Raw genomic sequence first — 22,916 nt, forward strand, 5'->3', positions numbered from 1 at the left:
CTTCTGCCCTTGAATCCCACAAGCATCGCTTCAGGAAAATAGTCTCCTGCCAGAGAAAAAGAAGGGGAAACCCAAGCAGCAAACTAGTTAGGGGATGTTAACATCACCTCAGCTATGCAGATTTGCCTGCTGGTACCTTGTCTGTTCTTCAACTCTCCACAGCATTATCAGGAGATTTGACCCACAAAAACAAGGCAAGAAGTCTGAGTGTCCTTCTGTGGGCACTGGGTTCCTTCTGAAAGTCTGCTCTTTGAGAATTATTTCCTGGAAAAGGATTTGGGCATTTATTTTTAACGACTGCAACATACAGCTGATTCTGCTCTTCTTTTTCTTTACACCAGACTCTGTCCACAGCCCTCTTGAAACTTCATGTACTTTCAGCCGATACCTCAGCCACTTTCAGGGATATATCACATTTCCTTCATGAACCATTCATTGCTTCTTTATAAATGTACACAATCTTGGGACGAAGTAACTCCCTTAAGTTTCAAAATCTTGAAGCTATTGCATGCTACAGCCCTTTCATAGTCAGTAAGAATTATCCAGTTAATTACAAGTCATTCTCTTCCTAGAAGAAAAGATACTAAATACGAAGTCTGGGTATATTCTAATTTAATGCCCATTTACCTGTTAGCCTAGGAACAGGGGCAGTCAAACCCCATCGAACTAGCTTATCTTTCAGAAGCCAAATGCCTTGATACCCAAGAGGTAAATATGCCATTAATTATTGACTGAAAACAAGGCAAGAATTGTTAAAAAAAACAAAACAAACAACAAAAAAACCCCTCCAGTAACAAAGAAACAGAAAAACCCACCAAACAACCCCAGCCCCTTTTCTGCTCTCTTCCAGCCTTTCTTCTCACCATGGCCTTAAAGAGTCAGAGCGGCAACCCCAGAACAAGTCTTCCAGAGCCTGAACATTGATTCATACATGAAGAATTTGGTATCACTACCGGCTGCCATCGGCAGAGCACAGCAGACACAGCACGTATGCTGCGAGACTAAAAAAATTAAAAAGGTCCATTTTCACAGGCATGGCCTTGCTCATTTTCCTACACGGAGATAATCGCCATATAATAGATCTGCACTGGAAAGACACAGCTTCTACCGACAAAATGACATCTGGGGAAGCTCCGCTCATTCCCCGGAGGAAACAAGCAGCAAGGGTGGGTTCTTCTGGGGTGACATCTCACTTGAAGAACAGTCGCGCTGCAGGAATGGAAGAAAGGAACGCGATTTTTCACACACTTAGGCCAGAATAGCTGAACTAGCAAAACGTTTATCAGGGAGCAAGAGAGATGACGCCAAGAAACAGAGAACCTCACGCTGCAAACCACCTGTCTGGCAAGCAGGCTGCAGAAGCAACACCTGTGCCGGGGAGCAGGCGCTGGCCCAGCCCGGGGGGCCCGGGGGGCCTGGGCGTCCCGGCGCCCCCCCGCGGGCTTGAGTTTCCCCGGGAGGCCACCAGGGGCCAGGCCCGCGGTGCACGGGGCTGACGCTCCCCCTGAGGCCGCACCCGGCGGGCAGGGGTCAGCGCGACAGCCCCCACCCACACGCCCGAAACCCCAACGTTAAAGCCCCGCTACCGAGGACGCCGCTGACCGACCGCCGCCGGCCCGCCTCGCCACAAGCCCCACCCCCTCCTTCCACTGCCGCTCCCTATTGGCTCGGGCCCCCGCCCGTCACGGCGGTTGCCATGCGGACGCCCCCGCCGCGCCGACGCCCTGAGGGAGGAGCGGGGCGGCCATGGGGGCGGGACGGGGCGGACGGGGGGCAGCGGGCGGCGCCCGCACCGGGAGCGTCACCCGCACCTATGCACGGCGCGGAGGAGGCGGCGGCGGGGCCGCGGGTGAGCGCGGCGAGCACGCAGACCGACAGCATGGCCGGTGAGCCCCGCGCCGCGCCCGCCGTGGGGGGGGCCAGGCCGGGCCTGCCCCGCTTGAGGGGAGCGGTGCGGAACGGGCGGTAGCGGCCGGCGGGGAGGGGTGGGGAGGGGAAGGGTGCTGACCGGCCTTGGCGGGTCTCTTCGCGCCCGCCGGGTGCTGGGGGGCGTTTAACGAAATGCCCGGACTGTCCGGTTTGTCCTCGGGGCGCTTGTGAGGCTTCCCCGGGGCTGTTGGGAGAGCTGCTGCCTTCCCCCCTCTCTGCTGTTTCGTGGCGATCCTGCCCCTGACAGACAATGTCATAAAGTATCTCCCTCGCCACCCCCCTGCTTGCCTGTGCTCTTGTTCATAAGGCTTGTTGGTAACATACGCTAGCATTTCGCATTTCCCTCCCCTGTCAAAATGATTTCTTCTTCCAGTTCTGTACCATGTATACTTCACGTGTATAAAATGTGCGTAAAAGTGCGTGCCTTCCAAGGGGTTCATACTAAGCCCTATAGCAGGGCCCATGTACAAATTTACTAGAGAGCAACTTTCTCCCAAGGCTGGGGATCCCCAAATGAAGTGGATTTTGGTGGATTTTGTATATCCTGTCGCTGCAGTCCCAGGGGAGTGGGCTGTACATACAGATCACCCCTGGGCTGTATATATAGCTCTCAGACTGAGGACCACAACAGGGCTGCCAGGTATCCCTGATGGGTAAATGGGGTTTGTTTCTTCCTTAGTTGTATGAAAATCCTGCTTCCAAGCAAGCAAAGAAGATGAACTCTGAAAAGGGTTTCTTGCTTCCTTTCCCGGACATTGATGCCACTGATTTCCTCCTCCTTGATGATGTCGAAGCACAGTGTTAGTTTTGTACTTGTAAGACGACTTCTTAGGCCTTTCAGACTTTGACCTGGGGACTCCTACATTGCAACTGCGGCATAATCCTATATCTCAGCCCCGTCTGGATGCGCAGTGCCCTGCTCCTTTTTGCTTGCAGGTGTGGGAGCAGCAGGGTTTTTGCCACTGGGTTTCACAGTATGCTTTCCCTGGAGCATTCTGTGCCTCACCAGAGCAAGATCCATAACCTGGAGGAATGAATTTGTACCTTTATGTGAAGTAGGGAAGCTGTGTACAGTAGGGAAGCTGTGAGGACTTGAGGTACCTGAAGAGTGCTCCTTTCATTTATGGTTTTGGTCTCAGTAGCAAAGAGCCTGATTCCTTTTCTTCCCCAATCTTCTGTAGTTGCTTTAAATTCTGTAAGATGTCTTTTGCCTTTTTTCCCAGGCCACTTCAATTAGTATTCTCTGTTGAACTTAAGGGAACATTGAACTACATAAGTGAATAAAGATGTGGATACATAGATATGATAACTGTGACCACAGGTCTTTCATTTTTCATCATAATATTCTTCTGCTTCTCATTATAAATTAATGTCAATTCACAACAGGGTTGTGAAGCGGTACATTCTTCAGTTTCTTGAGATTAGGTTCAAGAAAACAAAAAGTAATTCAAACTTGTTTTTGGTGTATTCTGTTTTAAATCTGCTCTGTATGCCAGATTGTAACCCATTTTAGAAAACATGATGGTGTTATGTGTGAGTTGGTATCAATTGCACTGTTTATTTTAGCTTGCCATTTGGGAACTGTACATGTGTGTGCTACAACAGGAGTGAACAGGGACTGTAATGAGAATTAATGTGTCTGGTGGTGCCAAGCAGGTGCCCCTTGCAGCGCATGTGCACAGCGGGGAGTGTAGCTGGGCAGCCTAAGGAGTGGTGGGCAGTGTGACATTGGATGGTGCTGCAGAGGGGCCTAGAGTTGCTTTCCAAAAGCCCTCATAAATTTGCTCTCACTTCTGTGTGAATAAAGCCACTAAAATAATGCCTGAAAATGCTGTTCCAGTCATGGATTGCATATGTTTATGTGCTGAACTAGTTGTTTGGGTTCACAGATGTGTCATTAAACTAACCCTCTTCCCTACTGAAGCAATCTTACTTAAAGAAATGTTTTTCTCTATTTTTGCCTCTGCCTTTTCCTCCTTTGCAAAAACTTAAACATTTACAGGAATAATACTGTTGTCAGACAGCACATGAGAGACCTGCAGAGGAATATGTGTTCATTGCAGCTCTCTGTAAGCATCCCTGAAATAGGGACCGGAAATGTTTTGAAGGCTTAATCAACTTCTTGCCAGGTGTGAGGCAAGACGATTTTACGTCTGGAATGGTGCAAGCATTGGTGAGCAGTGCAGCACTTCCTCCTTTTTTGATTGTGGGACACTCAGTGGTGCTGAACGCTGGGTCTCACAAGGCAATGCCCAGATTCTGAGTAGAAGCACAACACAGTATGACGTGGTTGGTCCAAGAAGGGGTTCTTTGCTACCTCTTTGGTCATTTAGTCAGGACTGACAGCCCGAGCGATAGGTTTAAATTTTTGTAAAAATCCAACCAAACTGATGTAACTGGTGTAACTGGGAGGTTTCACAATGGCTCATCCACTCCTGCTGCGGGTGTCAGTGTAAGACCATGATGCGTTACTAGATGTTTTTGCTCTCTTCTGTGGTGAGGCCGAAGCTGAATCACAAGCTGTGTCTCAAATTTCTGTAAGCATCTGTGAATCATTGGAGCACATTAAGTTATGTGGGATCTGATCTGTGATTTCTGCTCTTCACCTCTGAGTAGAAATAACTCACTGAATTTCAGTGAAAGTTTCTCCACTTTCTCTTGTTGCACAGATCTGATCTCTGCATCCAGATGTGAGCATCCTGAGTTGACAGCTACTACCCTGAAGAGAACAGTGTGGATTTAGCTGCTGAAATAACAAAGTGGTTGATGTACCAGGTTCTGTAGCAGCTGTGATGTAGAAGACTTGGAAGATATTGTTCATCAGTGTGGGGTTTCTTTATAAGTATTATTTAATAATTTTTTTTTTTCCTCTAATGACAGGTCAAATGCCAAGACTTTCTAAGGTCAATCTTTTTACTTTGTTCAGTCTCTGGATGGAGCTCTTTCCCTCAGATGAGCAACAGAAAAAATCACAGGTAAAATGTCTACATTTACCATTAACTGGTCTTTCTGAACATATGCTAATAGTTCCTGCAGTGAATTTAATCTAACTGCTCTTACATGACAGATAGTTGGGGGTTGGGGGGGAAGTTTTTCAAATATTTCTTAGAAGTAGAAAAAAATCCACTGGTGGGAGAAAAATAGCAAAAAGATTAAACAGCATGCTATTTTTAAAAAAACCCTTGAAAGGCAAGGTATACCCCCGACAGGTAAAACAGTAAAAAATGCTGGTGGGTATTTTGAAGAGCATAAGAAAGGAGGAATGGTGTATACCATGCACTTCATAGTATATACTAATTATAAATTTAAAACCAGTGTGGTTGATGGTGTAGAGATATTCTTTACAGTGTTGATGTTCATGATTGTAAAAGAGTTCTCTTATACAGTGGAGGTGTGCAGAACTACTTCAAACATTTGCTGATGAAGAACTTGTAGACAATTACCTTAGTGACAATGAAAAGAAACCGTCCTTGAGAATGGGTCTCCTAAATAGCTGCCAGTTACAGTTCAAAGCAGAGGGGCATTTTCAGAGTGTCCTGGAACAGGATGTTTCATTTAATGGTCAGAGTTCTTACTGTGCTCTTTAGAGTGATTACTACTTCGTGCAGAGCATGCCCATCCGCTAAGATCCATAGCACATGTGTCAGCCAGGACAAGAAGATAGGAATATAATTTGAGTGACAATCAGGCCTAATTTTCAGAGCTGGGTATGTCCCAGACTACATCTGAAAGAGGGACAGCACCATAAAGACTTCAAAAGCAGTTTCAAATTTAGTAATTCAGTTAGGAATGGCTCTTGGGTTAAATGCAGGGCTATAGCACAGCCTCACTTCTGTAACTGCAAAGAAATGGAACAATGTACAGATCTACAACTGGTAGAAGCATAACAGGATCTGTTTCACCAGCTTCATCAAACTAGCCAGTGTCCAGTTTCCTCACAATACATGAGAATCTAGATGTAAAGGCTCTTGTTTGTGGTATTTCCACAAAGGATTCTTTTTCCACAAAGGATTCTTTAGAACCAGGATTCGTGTCTGTAAATGAAGAGACAGAAATAAAGCTAGAGAAGCTATTGGCTCCCAGGATGGTCAAGTTTAAGACAGAAATTAAATTCATGAGCATGTACAGATGCTTGATGATTCACAGGGATTTTCAGCTATAATTGACATAATTTTCTATTGCTGCTTCTGGGTTTTGTTATGGGCAAAACAATGACCAGAAAAATCAGGAATTTGTGACAAGTCACTTGATGTTGGAAAAAAGTAAAATAATAATAGTAATGCATTTTTCTGTAGGTGAAGAAGAGTGGTCTAGTTGTGGTGAAAAACATGAAGATTGTTGGTCTTCATTGTTCCAGCACAGACTTGCATGCAGGACAGATTGCACTCATCAAACACGGATCAAGACTTAAAAACTGTGATCTTTATTTTTCCAGAAAACCATGTTCGACTTGTTTAAAAATGATTGTAAACGGTAAGCAATGACTGTAGTAGAGTAGGAGTAAATGTTATGCTTGTGACTGGTGGTATCAGAAAGCCTTTTTGCTCTGATATTTTTGCTGATATTTTCCACACGGCTGACAACAGTATGGGATGTGCATTTCCAGGAGCTGATGATCAAGAAACTCAGGTTTGCTACTGAGACACTATTTCTCTGTGTACCTATTATTATTGGTGGTGCTTGTCTCTTGGGTGAGATGTACTGCTGAGATTCTGACATACCTGTTGCAGGTTGCCAGGGCAACCCTAAGCCTGATGACTAAGCCTAGATGGCTACATTTTTCCTTGTCCTCCCATAGCTTGTCAGTGGCACCAGAGGAAGGGCAGTTATTTATGCAGAAATTACAGGGAGTACTTTAGGGTTTCCTTTTCCCAAGGGAGATGAAGACAAGTCAGGTTATTCACTTCCAGAAATGGGATCTGCTGATACAGCCCTTCTGCAAGTATTAGTTTTTAATCTCAGCAGCAACTTCTATCAGTGCTTTTTTGTGTGGTGTTACTGTATCTGTGGTAGGTAAGATGCCAAATTAGGCTGCCACAAGGATCTTGGAACTTAGGAAATTACAAATTTGGTCTATAGTCTGATTATCAAGTCTGATAAGCTCTTGATACTTGTATATGCTAGCATTTTTGTTGCCCAGGTGCCACTGAAACAGCACTCACAGCCTTAAAGGAGTAAAAACAGTGTTAGGCAATAATGTGTTGAAAATGAGGTTTATGTTCCACTGCGCTTGCATGGCTCCTTTTGCTGCATTGTCTTCTCTTCCAGCTGGGGTGAACAGGATTTCTTACTGGCCTGCAGATCCTGAAATCAGCTTGCAGAACGAGGCGTCCAATCCCATGACTACCGATGACGCAAAGCTAGATGCCAAAGCAGTAGAAAGACTGAAGTCAAACAGTCGTGCTCGTGTGTGTGTGTTGCTTCAGCCCTTGGTGTGCTATATGGTGCAATTTGTTGAAGAAACTTCCACCAAGTTTGATTTTATTCAAAAAATAGCAAAATCTCAGCCTGACTTGAATACTGACTTTTATACTGCGTGTAGACAAGAGAGAATAAAAGAGTATGAAAGTTTATTCCTAATTTCAAATGAGGAAACACACAAGCAAATATTGATGACAATAGGACTGGAGAACCTTTGTGAAAATCCATACTTCAGCAACCTTAGGCAAAATATGAAAGATCTTGTCTTGGTCTTGGCGACAGTGGCTGCCAGTGTCCCTGTCTTTGGATGCTTTGGATTTTACAACAGTGAATCACGGCGAACAAATGAAACAGACCATCAGGATTTGCCCCAAGAAATTGCAAGGCACTGTATGATACAAGCCAGACTACTTGAATACCGGACAGGTGAGTTGTTCCAGTAGTGGAGGAAGAATGGGCGTCACAAGTAGAGCAAGGTCCTGATTTCAGTCTTACTTCCTCCAAATGCTTTCTTGAGTAAGCTGCTGAATTCCATTCCTACATCTCTGAAACAGGAGCAGCAGTAGTAATAGAAACTCCACAGGGGTACATAGTGTTGCGTGTGAAAACACTGAGCTTTCCAAGACAAAATCGGGGCAGGTATTTCACACACAGTGCTAGCAAAGCCTGCCCTGACAACATGTCCAACACCTATCTGAAAATAGAATACAATGACATTTAAATTCTTCGGGCTGCTCTGAGGCTTTTTTTTTTCTTACTGAGATTTCCCAAGATGTTTGTGTAATCAAGTAAGTGCAAATATTGTAAATATTACCTACACTTCTGCAGAAAAGAGCAGTGAAATGATATCCTTCTAGTAGGGCATTAAGTATGGTTATATTAAGATTCTTAGTTCCAATCTTATAACTGAAAGTGGTTATATATCTGATGAGGGTTTTCATTGCAAAGATGCCGGAGTTCTGATGTACAGGCTTTCAGGGTGAAAGGGCAGTTATTGACTATGTTTTGATACAGATGACTTCTGTTAGCTACTTTATTCTGTCTGGGTAATAATGCAGTGGTAAGTTCTTCCAGATGTTACAGAATATGAAGACTTAAAACTTGGTGGTACTCCTTAGTGATGTTTTTTTTCATCTAGACAGGATAGTTGCTTTTTTTAAAACCTTTGTAAACAAATAAGTAGTACATATTTAAAGCTTAAAACAAAACTAATCCCCCAATATGCACACATAAAACCAACCTATCAAGCCAGGTGCTGAATGTGCCTTTTGACTTATACAGACTTTGTCATTTGTGAAGGTGAGTCTTCATATTTTAGAACCTTTACCTTTTTTTGGTTTTGGTTTGATTGTTTTTTGGGGGCTACCCTCTGCAAATTTGGTCACCAAAAGTTGTAGATGAGATTACATTTCATTTTTAGAAGTAATTCAGAAGTTTTGCGGAACCAGTTGTGAGCGTTATGTACAACTAGTGTTGTACAGAGCAAGACAGAATGACCAAGCTTGAATACTCATTCTCGGGCCAGCAAAATCCAGTTTTATCTGTGCTGTTCAGCCTGGACTCAGGTCCGTTTTTTGAGCAAACTTTTGTTCCACTTTAGTCCTGTAACGAAATCAAAAGAAATAACAGCGTGCACACACATATTTAGATTATACGATGTTTTCTATGCTGGCTTAATATACATCCATGACTAATAAATATGCAGAATATAAATTAAGTCAGTGCTCATAAAACATATCCTTTGCAGGAAGGATCCTCTTTGAGTGATTGTATGTGGTAGTGATACTAAGGATGATGGAAATGCTTAATTAAAACGTCATTTTCTATAATATTAATAATTGGAAGCCTGAAACTTTTTTTTTTCTCCTTGATAATGCTCTGTTTTAACTGGTCAAGATGCTCATCAACAGCTACTGGGGAAGATTTCAAACTTCCATAAAAATCTTCCAAGTGACATAATGGGGACAGTCCCATGGTGGTGACAGAAAACACCCCTCCAAAATCCAATTTCTAACATTTTGTCTCTGAATTAGGTATAAAATACAACTAATTTTGATAGGAATTCAGACCACAGAACCATAAACTTAATGAATGGCTGAAATTAAGTATTAATAATTAACTTAAGTAGTAAACAAAACAAATGTTTTGATCAGTTTGCCATCTTACGTCAGTGAACCTGTCCACATATATTCTTGGCACACATTTTCTTATCTGATCTATGTATTGGTTGCTTCTTAGCATTTGTGAACAAATGTATGTAGCCAAGTCTTAGAGTGGCTGGCTTTGCAGTTAAAGCACACTCAGCTTTTGCAGCAGACTGATGTGACTTTGAAGCTCTGAATCTTTCTGCATTTCCTTCCTTCTGTCCATGAAGCAGCAATGAATGTTATTCCTTAGTCTAGGATGTCCTATGTTAATGGACAGGTAACTTAGAAGTGCTTTATTTGTTATTTACTGCTAAAATGTTATGTATTTTAGAGGATCATAAAACGGGAGTTGGAGCTATTATTTGGGCAGAAGAAAAATCGGTAAGTATTGAAAAAGTTACTTTTTCTTGCACTCGTAGTTCACACACTTCTATCGGCTTTGAGCTCGTTATTTTGCTTAACGTTTATGCATGTGCATTTTTCCTACACACGCACAGTGCTATAGAAAGATTGCACTTCTCACTCTGTAGTAACCAGGTTAACGACTGGTTCGTTGTTGTGGTATCAGGATGAAGTGGAAGTATAAGTGAGTTTATTAACTGCCATAGTGTCCCTGCCTGGCTTTTCAGTGTGCTTGCTTCTCTGGTCATTGTCAGTCATTCCAGGTGTCCTGGCTATAAAGTTTTGCCCCAGCTGCTGCTCAGGCAGCGTGTGCCTGCTCTGCGTGGGCCCTCCTCTGCGTGGCCCCCACTTTGCAGCTCTTTTTCGGAGAGGTCTCATTGCAATCACAGCCTGACAATCTCTTGAGGATTTTTGTTGCAGTTGAAATGCTGTACCGGCGTTATCACGTTCCGTTTTGGATCGAAGTTATATTTTTCTACAAATGTTATTACTATGCTTTTTTACATCCAAACATAAAGTTTTTATTTATTTATGTCTCTGATTATGTACATTAGCAATCCCAGGAAACCTCATTCTTTATGCAGCTACAACATACTCTTCATTTGTTTTTTACACTTCAGTCATCAGTTACCTCTTGCTGTTTTGATTCTTGTTCTGATTTCAATCACCAGTTGCTACTTGATCAGCCCACTGGTCACTGGCTCTGTTCAGAGACAGGTGAAACAATCTTTGGCACATCAGGGACTAACTCCAGCTGTCTTTAATTTTGTACATTGCAGAAGGGCTGTCAGTTGTTCTTGCTGTCATGCTAAAAGGAAAGCCTCTAATGCCTGGTGCAGCATGTTGCAGTTTGCCCATGTGGCTCCTGTGGGGCCTAGTGGAAAAGCTCCGTACAGACATGGAGCAGTCAGCAAGAGCTGAGTTCTCTTTTAACTGCTGTAACTTGGCATGAACTGATGATGTGAAAGTATACATTGCATAACACTTTGACTTGGTACTCAGTTTAAATGTCTCCAAATTTGATGCTTTGGTTACTGTTGCAGAGAAGCTGTGATGGAACAGGAGCAATGTATTTTGTAGGCTGTGGTTACAACGCCTTTCCTGCTGGATCTGAATATGCTGATTTTCCACACATGGACGATAAACAAAAAGATCGGGAAATCAGAAAGTTCAGATACATTATACATGCGGAGCAGAATGCCTTGACATTCAGGTAATGGGTTTATTTTTACCACAGAGAAGAATAAGATGGTTCAGAAACAATTCCATGACAAACGCATGATGTCACTATGATGAAGTGTGGATTGCGATCACAGTCTGGTTTATGCCTATGATGCAGAACTTAGATATGCATGGACAGTCAGCTCCTGGGCTTTCTTCACACTTCTCAAGTTAACTTGGTTTTTAAAGGATATTCACTCCAACACATGGCACCCATCCTTCAGATACAAGCCACTGCCTGTGCTTCCTCCTACGACCATGCTATAACCTGAAATACGAAAGTGTGGCAATTGTTGAGGCTTCTGACAGTGATATGCTTGGAGAGGTGGGATGGGATGGGTGTTTTGTTCACAAATAGTAAAGCCAAACCAGATATCATCATGTACTCGTGCACTTGATTAGGAATAAGTTGCTTCTAAGAGTGTATAACACAGCACTTTGCTTGCTCTTGTGAGGTATCAAGTTTGTCACCATTCAAAACAAGATATAAACTCTGAAATTCTGTTTTCTGACTGCTCGTAGGTGTCGAGAAATAAAGCCAGATGAGAGAAGCATGATATTTGTGACGAAATGTCCATGTGATGAATGTGTCCCTTTAATCAAAGGGGCTGGTATCAAGCAGATCTACGCAGGAGATGTTGATGCTGGAAAAAAAAAAGCAGACATATCCTATATGAAGTTTGGTGAACTTGAAGGTGTAGGCAAATTTACAGTAAGTGTCTAAATGTACTATATTCTAAAAATTCTGGGCATCATTGGAGTAGGGTGGAGTGAGCAGTCATCTGCAGCCAGCACAGAAGGGTGTCTTCTTGTGCTGTTTAGTCAAGTGAGTGTAACTGAGAGGTTGCTCTGTCACGACACCGCGTAGAAGTGCTGTGCCATATGCCAGATGGTGGGGCCAAGTGTCTCTTTTCTGGAACTGCCTTGCAGATTTCCCTCGAACTCCTTGCTGTTGTTTGAGGTGGTCTCTCCACGCTCTGAAGTTCGCTCCAGGCCTCCCTGTCACAGCACCGCAGCTGATGTGGGACATCACTCTGTGATTTTGTCGGCCCTTCCAGCACCTCCTGCACTCAGGGCACTCGCCATGACAAACCACAGCGCTGTCAGCTTGAGAGGCTCATTTCTCCTTCTCGTGGGACTAAATGGCCACGCATCCCTTAATTGCGTTTTATCCTCAAAGCAAGCATGTGGTGGAGGGGGAGCCCTTCATTTCCTGCCTCACCCCCAGGAATGCCTGGCAGTGAAGGACTGTAGGGTACTTTTTCTTTCTCCCTTTGCTCTTTCTTCTGTCTTCCGGAATAAGTGAACATTTTCTTCTTCTTTTACCAGTGGCAACTAAATCCATTGCACGCTAATGCACTTGAGTTCCATGATCCCACAGCAAGGGAAAGTAAGTATATTTTCATCAATTCATTTTATGACTGAAGTCAATTAGTGAGATCACGTTTTAAACCTGGATCCTTGTAGGATTGATTAGCCTTAATTAATCTCAATTTCAATGGGTTAAATTTTGCTATGAAAACTCTGAGATTTTTGAATAGATGAACTAATGGTAAGTTGAAAACAAGCTTGTTTTAACAAATGCTTGGCATTGGTGCACACATTACAAAATCTAGCAATGCTATTCTCAAGGCCGACAATATGCTGTTTTGCATATAGATCATTCCAGACATCATCATGTTTTCAATTTTCTTCTATAAAGACTCTTTATAAAGTGTTCTATAAAGAATGCCATTCTCTTTCGAGAGAAATTGGACTCCTTTGAGTCATTTGAATATGTTCTGTAGAACATTTCAGTGCTTCTTTTATGATGTAGAATCTCTGCCAATGCTTTTCAATCAACATCTTTTTTTGTGTTTATGTATACACATATATAATATAAAGGCCATAAAATCCTTCTCGACCTGCACCCCCGTAGCAAGGGAGCTGTCATCTTCTGAAATGGGAGTTTAGATGAGCCTTATGTTTAAGCCTTTTTGTGCTACAAAAGAGACCCACCATTAGCATCTGCTGTCAGCTACCAGTCCTTGAGATGTTCCTCATCCAGAGGGGAAAACAATGTGAAAAAAGAAGCTAAATAATTTTTGTGCCTCAAGCCTGAAGATATGCAGCATAAAGACAGGGAGTTGGCAGTTACTCAAAGCATTGGGCACCATGCTAGGAGCATAAAAAAGACTGAGAGTGGTTTTTGTACCACATGAATAGCCTCATACTACAAGTTAATTCCTAACATGCAGTGAGCTAGATTAGTGGAAAAGTCTCTTCATTAGCTATTTCCTTATGAGTGGGGGGAAAAGTAGGCAGGGAAGGGCTCAGAGTAGTGTTTATGGCATTAGTAATCACTGCAAAATGTTAGGGCTTGTTTGTCTCTCTCTCTGCTAATGGTTTTTAGACCCAGCTGGAGAAAGATTCATCCTGGGGTACTTTGTTTGACAAACTTCAACAGGGCTCATTTTTCTAAGAATGTTTGTGCTTGCATTTTCAACACTGAACTGTTTTAAGTTGCTATTTTTCCTTAGTATGTTTCTTTTACCATGGTTGTTGCATGTTCCTCTGTATGGGGAAGAAGACAAGCTCCCTCACCCCAACCCAGCATTATTCCAGTGTGACTGTATGTGTTAAGTATTTAGACTATTCTTGCTATCGTATTAATGTTTCACACGTATTTTTTTTCTTTAGATGGGGTCCAGAAAACAAAATCACTAGATGACCAGCAGCACCAAAGCAAGAAACTGTGTCTTGGTCACTACTGAATAATTAAGCACTTCTTCAGTCTTGCTCTGTACTTTTTATAATGCAGCCTGTTTGCACTTTCAAATAAGGAAGAGTTTTATTTATTGTTTGGAAAGTGATTTTTAGAATAAGTTTATTTATGATGTCTTTAATGTTTTAAAGAATTTGCTGAAGGTCTTTTTAATTTAGAAGTTCCTGGTGAAAAAATGCTGCTTGTATTTTCTGTGAAAGTAACTGGGTGGCTAACCATTGGTGACACATTACAAAAAATACTGGAAGTTTATTACTGGTAGATCTGAGTAATAACAAAATGGTATCTTTTTTGCTTGGTATATGGATTGAGGGAATGGATTTCTAAGTTCCGGGCTAGCAGAATGCAGAAATAAGCCCTAGTTCTTCAATTACAGTTACCAAGGGAATCTTCTAGGAAATGGTAGATAATCACCAGCAATTGTTCTTGTTTCTGAAAGTGGCTTTTGCTTCTCAGGCTGCTTGTATAGAGGAGACAAAGCCATTGGGATGGCAGTGCTTGCCAGGTAAGTGGTTTGGAGATCAAGCTTGTCTCTCCTCTCATACATACCCTCTTCCATCTGCCATAGCAGATCTGTTCTGTTCAGTGGTACTTGCATTGCAGCTCTGTGTGCTTCCTCAAGTGCAGCCCATCTGAATTGATGTAGACAAAAATTGGCTTTGTTTTTTCTCAGCTTCTGGATGCAGGCCTGAAAGAATTTGGCTGTATGCATCACACTGGCCCCTACATACTCTGTGAAGGTTGACAGTGCTTAGGTTCTGTTAATCTTCATTAACAGGCTTCTGGGACTACAGAAGTTAATAAAGTGCCAGTTGTCCTGTTGTTTCTTAGGTAGGATGATCTGTACCAGTGGAATAGCCCGAATCTTTTCAGGTGCCAATCTCTTGCATGTGGAGCAAGGGTGACTTTAAATCAGCCAGTGAAACTGCAGTCTGATGTTGTTGCTAGTTTTGAGGGGGTGCTGGGTAGGTAACAGGTAACCAGATCAGGCAGTTGTAGCCAGCATCTTTTGAGAGGTAACTCTCCTTACTGCCATCTATTTGCTGCTTTGAATATGACCTCTAGCTGTTTGATTTAGCAGATGTTCCAAGACTTTCTGTTCAACTCCTCTGCTCAGCTCTCAAGAGCAAACACCTCAAACATTTTTCTGTTGCTGCTAGTAGGATATGTAAATGGCCTTTTCCCAGTTCTTTCATTCATCTTGTCTTTGCTGCCCTCCTTAAAGTCCTGGAAAAGGAATAATGTTTTAAGATGCTGCTGTAGGTTCTGTTTGTTTCTTTCAGGCTTTGGAAAAGGTTGGAACTAGATAGCAAAGCTGTGATCGGATAGCATGCAAAGCATCCTTAACGTGGCATTAATTATACGGAGTCTGTTCTCACCCAGTTTAGCTACTGGTTCTGTAACTTAAGGTACAGTTTTTGATGCCTGGAGCTGCAGCAAGAAGCTGTGATGCTCCATGGCTCATAGTGTAACTTCGTTCTTGAGTACCTGGACTTCAGAACTGGGAATGCTCATATCCTCTTACCACCATGAGAATGCGCTCTCCCTGGAGCTGGAGAAGCTGCTGTTTCTCTGAGCCTGGTTAGACTGAAGGCTGGTCTGGGGCTGCTGGTTGAGGGCAGTGAGAGCAGCGTTAGCAGCAGAAATGTCACCAGGCAGCTGGCAGACCTCCTGCCCCGCTGCTGTCTTGCCAAGCAGGGTGCACGTGGCTTCATTTCCCAGGACCATGTAGTGAGCGAAGGAGAAAAGCCTGACCCTGTTTGTCAACCAAGGGGAAGGATGGTGAAATCCGTTTTTGCATCACACCTCAAAAGAGTCCTTTTTCACAGTAGCTCATGAAGAAACAGCTGAACTGTCACTTCACCAAGTCTTGTAATCCAGTGTGGAGGAACCCAAGTCCTGAATTTACCAGCAGATCCAGCTGCAAGAGCCCACTGCCTTTCCTGTCAGATTGAGAGTCCAGGGGCTGGGAATTAAGTTGTTGGTCTGGATGCTGTACAAGCCACAGAAAGACAGTTTTTTTCCTCTCATCAAGGATTTAATAGTTTCATTGTTTGTAACTTCCATATGAGGTTAAAGTCAAATGTTGGTGTTTCATAAGCAAGATTATAATGTGGTTTTAAATTATAAACATTTTTCTTCAGCATACTTCCATCCCCTCACCCCCAGCTTCTTGTAAGCATCTTATGTTAGAATCATTATTCTTGGCTTTTTCTACAGATCAGAAGAACACTGTCCAGATTAAAAAGCCCACCCAACCCCACCCACTGAAACCTTCTTGTTTCCATAATCTATTGGCAATGTTCTGCTACTTGAGGTAGAACCAGGGGAAAAAAAAATGGGCAGGTTTAAGGCCCCTTCAAGTTTTATGCTGATGAGTCAGCTGGTATCAAAATTGGTAAGGAAGTCTGTGTCTTTATAGGAACAGCTGACATTGAAATGTTCCTGGAAATGTCACAGGTGGCCTGGGTACAGGGAGAGGTAAATCAAGATACAAGTCAAATATCACACACATTAAATAACTGCCCTGCAGTGAATGCTGCTGGTAACCTGTACTTCAGGAGGAGTTAAGATTCTACCTTTTTATTGGTTTTTAAAAAGAAGATTTTTGTACAAAACTTTCCATGAAAATTGGAATTGCTTGTCAGGCTGAAGGCTTGGAAGTCTGGCTTTATTCCTGTCTTGCCATATTTCTACAGATTCCTCCAGAGGCTCACAAACTTCTGTAGGCTCTGATTATCAGTATAACTATTTCTTTAATTTTTGGTGGGATTACAAAGTAGGGTCCCTATCCTGGTCAATAGGAACAATGTGAATGGGGTTTCTCTGTCAACCCGTGGGCTCTGTAGGTGCTGCTGTGCATGTCATCTGCTTACCAGGGAGAACCACCGAAGACTGGACGTCTCCTGCAGTGCTTATTTTGCAAATGAACACTAGGATGTTTGTTTTTCATAAAAAAAGAGCAATGTATTTAAAATTAAGAAATGTAGAAGTTTTATATTTTGTGTATTTTATCAAATTCCCATGTGCATTTTTTGTCTCTTCATTTCAGAGCAGTCATTTTAATTGCAGGCATTAACTATTAGTAATAATTTGGCCTCTTGACCGACAATTACAGAAATTCTCTGTCAATTGTCAGCCTTACAGCAAAACGTGTTTTCTGCTAATAAATTAATCGGACAGTAAGTACTGAAGTATATTTTCAAGTGCTTTGAGTTATTAGAAACATCACAGAGTGCTTTGAGATGCTCACACCCTTTACCTGCCCGGTGCTGTCCTCGCTCCTGCAGTCCCAGCTGGTCACTGAGCAGCATCACCCCCTCTCCTCCGCCTGAAGAAATGGTCTCAAGGTGAGACTGTGCCCCCTGCGAGCCCGGGGCAAGGCCTGGGATCCCCTCCCTTGGCCCTGCGAGCGTTAATGAGTATTAATTACCTCCTCCTAGGGAGGGTAAGGACTGCCTCAGGAAGCATTTTGTGAGCTGACGCAGGTGATGCTGAAGCCCTGACCCTTCAGGGGGTTTATACCCACCAAGCTCTAGCCCGGGCACGGAGCCACAAGGCCCGTTACCCGCCGGAGCGCATTGGGGCTTTTCCTGATGTTCATTTTCCTGTTAAATTTCACCTGAACGGAATCCACTCAATGCCCTCCAAGACTGGCTCGTGTCACCAAGTCACAGGCAGTAAGCGGGGACAGATGAGAGATGCGCTTCAGAAGGGCCCTTGAACTGAAATGTCGTTGTAGACACACACTGAGCAGTCAGTGGGACATGGTCAGCCAGGCTGGCAATGGGACGGGCGTACCAAAGCCATGTTTGATGTGCGAACTACTCTGAAAAGCTTTGCAGACTAAATAGATGTTTTTGTTTCAGCCATTCTGCCTGCAAACCAGTCTTCAAAAATGTGTTTTACTTTAATCTGTTAGATCCACTACATGCCATTGCTTGGAGACTAGAAAAGCAAAGAAGGCAGATGGTGTGTGCCGATTTCTGATAGATCTGGGTTACCATATCATTAATGAAGATGGTCACAGTGCCACAAGTGCAGAGCTGAATTCCACTCTGCCCAGAAAGGTAATGGCAGAGAATTGTTGTCAAACACTTATATCATCATAGAATCATTTTGGTTGGAAGAGACCCTCAAGATCATCGAGTACAACTGTTAACCTAACTCTAGCACTAAATCATGTCCTTAAGAACTTCAGCTAGACGTCTTTTAAACACCTTCAGGGATGGTAATTCAACCACTTCCCTGGGCAGCCTGTTCCAATGCCTGACAACCCTTTCTGTGAAGAAATTTTTCCTGATGTCCAGTCTAAATCTCCCCTGGCACAACTTGAGGCCATTTCCTCTTGTTCTATCACTTGTTAGATGGGAAAAGAGACCAACACCCTCCATGCTCCAACCTCCTTTCAGGTAGTTGCAGACAGCGATCAGGTCTCCCCTCAGCCTCCTTTTCTCCAGGCTGAACAACCCCAGTTCCCTCAGCCGCTCCTCATCAGACTTGTGCTCCAGGCCCCTCACCAGCCTCGTTGCCCTTCTCTGAACTCTCTCCAGCACCTCAATGTTTTTCTTATAGTGAGGACCCCAAAACTGAACACAGTATTTGAGGTGCAGCCTCGCCAGCGCTGAGTACAGGGGGATGACGAGTGCCCTAGTCCTGCTGGCCACACTATTCCTGACCCAAGCCAGGATGCTGTTGACCTTCTCGGCCACCTGGGCACACTGCTGGCTCATATTCAGCTGTGGACCAAGCAGGCTGTCACTTTCTGATCTTCCTTGGGATCCTTCTGTTTTCCCAGACGTAGCTCTCTGCAAATACGCCAGTTCCGTATCCTGCATGCGTGCACACAGGCAACATCCGCTCTTCAGCATTTTCAGATATTGGGCAGAATACGGTGCTCGGCGTTTTACAGTTTTGTTCCCTCTTTGAAGGGGAAAGGGGCTGGTAGCACAAGACATTTTCCACTAGAACCCACCTCCTGATAACGTGATGGATACAAGTAAGGCCAAGATAGGGGTCATTACCTTCGCGACGTGCCAAATCACTGCATGGAACCTCAGAGCGCTGATGTGCCCCCGTCGCCGTCAGAGGCCGATCCCACACCCCGGGGTTAGGAGGTGCAGGGCAGCACCGCGAAGCCCTTGGTGCAGGGAGGGAACAGGCAGAGAGCCGCCGGGCTGCTTCTGGGGCCGGCTTCACGACTACCAGCCAGACAAACCCGCCCAGTTTAGCTCCCTAGCCCTGAACCGGGGTTATTTTGCTTCATCTGCGGCACAAAAAAAAAAAAAAAAAAAAAAAAAGCGGCAGGGGGCGCTGCCGGCGGCCGCGGGCTGTCCCGGGCGGCCGCGGGCTGTCCCGGGCGGCCCCGCTGCGGGCCGGCGGTCGCGGCTGCTCCGGCCTGGGGAGCGGGGAGCGAGTGTCCGTGCGGCTGCCGCGGGGGGGCTATGAACACTATAAATACGGCGGCAGGCATCGGACAGGCGTCCGGCTGCAGGCAGCAAAAGGCAAAGGTGTGCTGGTGCTCGCGGTCGATATGTCAGGACGGCTGAGACGGCTCGGAACTCAGAAATAGGAAGGGGAAAAACTTGAGGCTGGCGTTGACTGTCGTGAGGTGAAGGGCACTGCTTGCCTCCCAGCAGCACACAGAATCGTAGAATCATTTCAGTTGGAAAAGACCCTCAGACCATAACCTAACCCTGGCACTAAACCATGTCCCTAAGCACCTCGTCTAAACGCCTTTTAAACACCTCCAGGGATGGTGACTCCACCACTCCCCCGGGCAGCCTGTTCCAGGCTGACTGGCCTTGGAATGGACACGCAGAGGAAAGCTCCGAGCTTTGTCCCTGCGGTGTTTTGCAGAGTGACGTGTATCTCCTGCGCTTCCTGGGGTCTTCTCTTTGTACCTGAAGTTTTCCGCTTTGTTTTTCTGAGGATCCAGGCTCTGCCTCAGCACCAGGTGGTCTTCCTGAAGCTACAGGACCACCGTGCATTCCCACCACTGTTGAAGCGATGGGGTCTGTTCCAGGTTCAGTGTAGATAGTACGTCTCCAACATGTTAGTGGCTTCAACTAGAAGTGTATTAACGAAACCAGAACCTTTGCATTCTGCCTGCATTTTTTCTCCTCCTTTGCCTTCATTGCTCAACTCTCTTTACTTTGGCTCTAGTGAGGTCACCTCACTACTTTGCCAGCAAATTTTCCCCCAGGGCAGCTAAATTTCTAACTCGTAGAAATAAATAAGGGGTTGACGAAGCCTGGAGAAACCACGAAGCGTTTGAACAATAACTTTTGCAAGAACCAAGCCTTAGGGACATGTCATGGAACATTTTCCCGCTCCCCAATGTCCTTTCAGAAATACCTGCAAGATGTATTTAAAATAGTATGAATGCCCGTACATTCACCTGCTGCTCGTCTTTCATTCCCATTTTGGGGCAAGACAGATTTATCTAGCAAAAGCAAAACCCAGCAGCAGCAGAGGAGCCCAGCTGCATGACTGGAGGTGGTATTTATTAGCAGGAGAGCCGGGTCTTTTGCTGGAATGAACGTATGCCTCTCCTCTCAGCAACACCTGCCATCCCCTGGGACGTGTTGCTTTCTTGCCTGCCAGTAGGCCTGTCCCCAGTGTCCCCTTCCTTTGAGCCTTTGACAGGATGGATGAGCCGTTGCTGTCAGCCCATAGTGAGAACCTGCTCCATCCCATGAGCTAATTGTGGCTCTGCCCTTGACACTCCCTGGGGCACAAGGCGAGTCCATCTGTGAATACCATTTTTCCCCCACACCCAGCTTTAAAATGGGGAGGAGGTGCCTTTGCTTTCGTCATGAGAGGTCATGAGACCTGCTCCCAGCCGGCTCCCCCTTGTCCTACGCACACGGAGCCCGTTGGGCATCTGAGCATCTGCCAGAGCAAATGACGGGTTTGTTTGCTCCCTGGTAGCTGCCGGGGCAGGGCTGTGCCTGGGTGTGCCGCCTGCTGAGGAGCTAACCCGGACCGCGTGTTTGCACAAAGCTCTGAACAGATGCAGCAGGCTCCGCTTTGAGAAGGGTATTTTTAAATCTGCTCCAAGCCCTTGTCGAGCCAGCTGTTCTACAGGCGAACTGAAGGGCATTGCCAAAGCTGCGTGTTAGGGGAGGCAACGCACCCGGCAATTTGGAAATAAAGGGCCTCTGTTCGTAAAAGTTGAGCAAGGCACTTTCATGGTCCCAAAGAGATGTTCCCGTCTTGTCAGTGCCCTCAGAAGAAATAACCCCATTCATCAGCAGACTGGTAGCTCCCCCAGGGAGAGCTGCACTGGGGAGCTGGTGGGGTTTTGTTTCTGTAACTACGAGGAGCTGGGCTCTGGTGCTGTGGCTGGGCTGGTGCCTGTTGTGCAGCCGAAGGACTTTGTTTGTGCCTGTCGCCTTCGTGGTCAGGTGCTTGTTGCCTGACTACTTGTAGTGCTGTAGGTGCCTGCTGGCGTGAGGCGACAGTTGAAGCAAGTAGGTCACACGTTTGGCCATGGGACAATGGGGCTTCATTTCCAAACCTGCACATGGGGAAGAGGCCCATTGCTTCTACGAGCAGCACTAGCAGGAAGCAAACCAGGCGCACCAAGAGTGGAAAGAGGTTGGGGTGGCACGGGACACATACCTGAGCCATTCCTCATATGCTGCGCTGCAGCAGATACCCGAAGGCTCAGAGACAGCCAGGGCGGTGCTGTGCTTTCCTGAGAATAAAGCTCGGTAGCAAAGCTCTCCCAGCTGCTGCTGGTGCTGTACGGTGATGAAAAACAGCTACAGGGCTCCCGTAGCAATGGAAAACTACAGTGCTCAGCTTCATGATGCAAGGCAGAAGGCTGTCTCGCAGGATGTGCTGGGACACCCCCTGGTCCCCAGCATCCCAGTCAATACTAAGCCAGATAGGTGTGGGTTTTTGGGGAGCCCCCTCCCTGCTGCGACAGCTGGGGACAGCCAGGGCTTGGCCAGAGCCGAGCTGGTGCTGAGCCCCGGGCACAGGCTTTGCCCCTGCGCCTGCCGCTCGTGCTGCGTGTGACACAGCCTGAGGTGGAAAAGGTTATTGTTACTGTGGCTTTGCAAAGCCACTTACAACTGATGCCATAGGAAAGGGGTTGCTCGTTTGATCGTTTTTCCTCCTGTCGCACTCCGGGAAAGAGGGTCCAGCACAAGACAGGCACTGTGGAGCAGGACAGTGAGTCGGGAGGGCTGGGCTCACCACCCGCCTCTCCCCGGGGCTTGCAGGGGAGCGGGGCCGAGTCACAGCCCTGGGAGATGCTGGACCACGCAGCCAAATCTCACCTTGTCCTGGGTTTTCCCTTCGCCTCGTCCCATGGAGCCTGCCCAGCACCAGCTGTGCTCAGCAGTTAGAGCCGCACAGGGAAAGTGGCACGTGCCAAAATGCAAGTCCAAAAATGGTGGAAGGCCACGGAAACCTGTATTTTCATGCAAGAGTGCTTAGACAAGAAGGTACAATTCCCTTTCATATCGTAGAGACCAAATCCCGCATCCCCCCTGCCCCAGAACAGCCTGCAGCGCCAGGCAAAAGACATTCTGCGGAAAGGTGCTTTCAGCCAAAACGTTAAAGTGCTTCTACTTCAGACAGAAAAATGAAGCATTTGTTGGCCCAGAGAAAAAAGCCTCTCTACTGACCAAACACCACTGCACCCTTTGGAAAGAGGCCTGGGTTCTCTTAGCCCTGCTCCAATTTCATAGACAAGAGTGAAGCACACACTAGACAACAAATGGGATCCAGATCTCCTCTCCCTGATGTGAGTGCTTTTATCATTAGATTACAAGGTCTAAGTCATTCTTTCCTTCTCATCTCATCTTGTCCCCGCAGCATGCAGATTAAGAGGCTCAAGCGGTCTTAAGACCCACATTTCTTGAAGGCCAGAGTCCTGCATCCTCCCCCGGTTCACACCTGCTGGTGTACATGCCATTACGGACAGGGGAGGCCACGGCTGCTTTTAATCAGATCTTTCTTAGTAGCACAAGCTGCCCAAATCCCAGGGCAGAGGCTTACGGCTCAAAGATTCCTGG

General features: G+C 45.5%; 1 protein-coding gene across 2 annotated transcripts; it reads left to right on the forward strand.

Moving 5' to 3' along the window:
* The first annotated feature begins 1,791 nt into the window (after positions 1-1,791).
* CDADC1 (cytidine and dCMP deaminase domain containing 1) lies at positions 1,792-17,059 on the forward strand. Of its 2 annotated transcripts, XM_065658504.1 has the most exons (9): positions 1,792-1,886; positions 4,810-4,904; positions 6,225-6,402; positions 7,198-7,776; positions 9,829-9,878; positions 10,943-11,112; positions 11,643-11,832; positions 12,450-12,510; positions 13,800-17,059. In XM_065658504.1, the coding sequence occupies exons 1-9, from the start codon at positions 1,814-1,816 to the stop codon at positions 13,871-13,873; spliced, it is 1,470 nt and encodes a 489-aa protein (XP_065514576.1). In that variant the 5' UTR covers positions 1,792-1,813; the 3' UTR covers positions 13,874-17,059. The 2 variants fall into 2 exon arrangements, with proteins under 2 accessions (XP_065514576.1, XP_065514577.1); XM_065658505.1 differs by lacking the exons at positions 12,450-12,510; positions 13,800-17,059 and adding an exon at positions 12,051-12,409.
* The last annotated feature ends 5,857 nt before the right edge of the window (positions 17,060-22,916 follow it).

The sequence above is a fragment of the Caloenas nicobarica genome, chromosome 1 (assembly GCF_036013445.1).
Source record: "Caloenas nicobarica isolate bCalNic1 chromosome 1, bCalNic1.hap1, whole genome shotgun sequence".
NCBI lineage: Eukaryota > Metazoa > Chordata > Aves > Columbiformes > Columbidae > Caloenas > Caloenas nicobarica.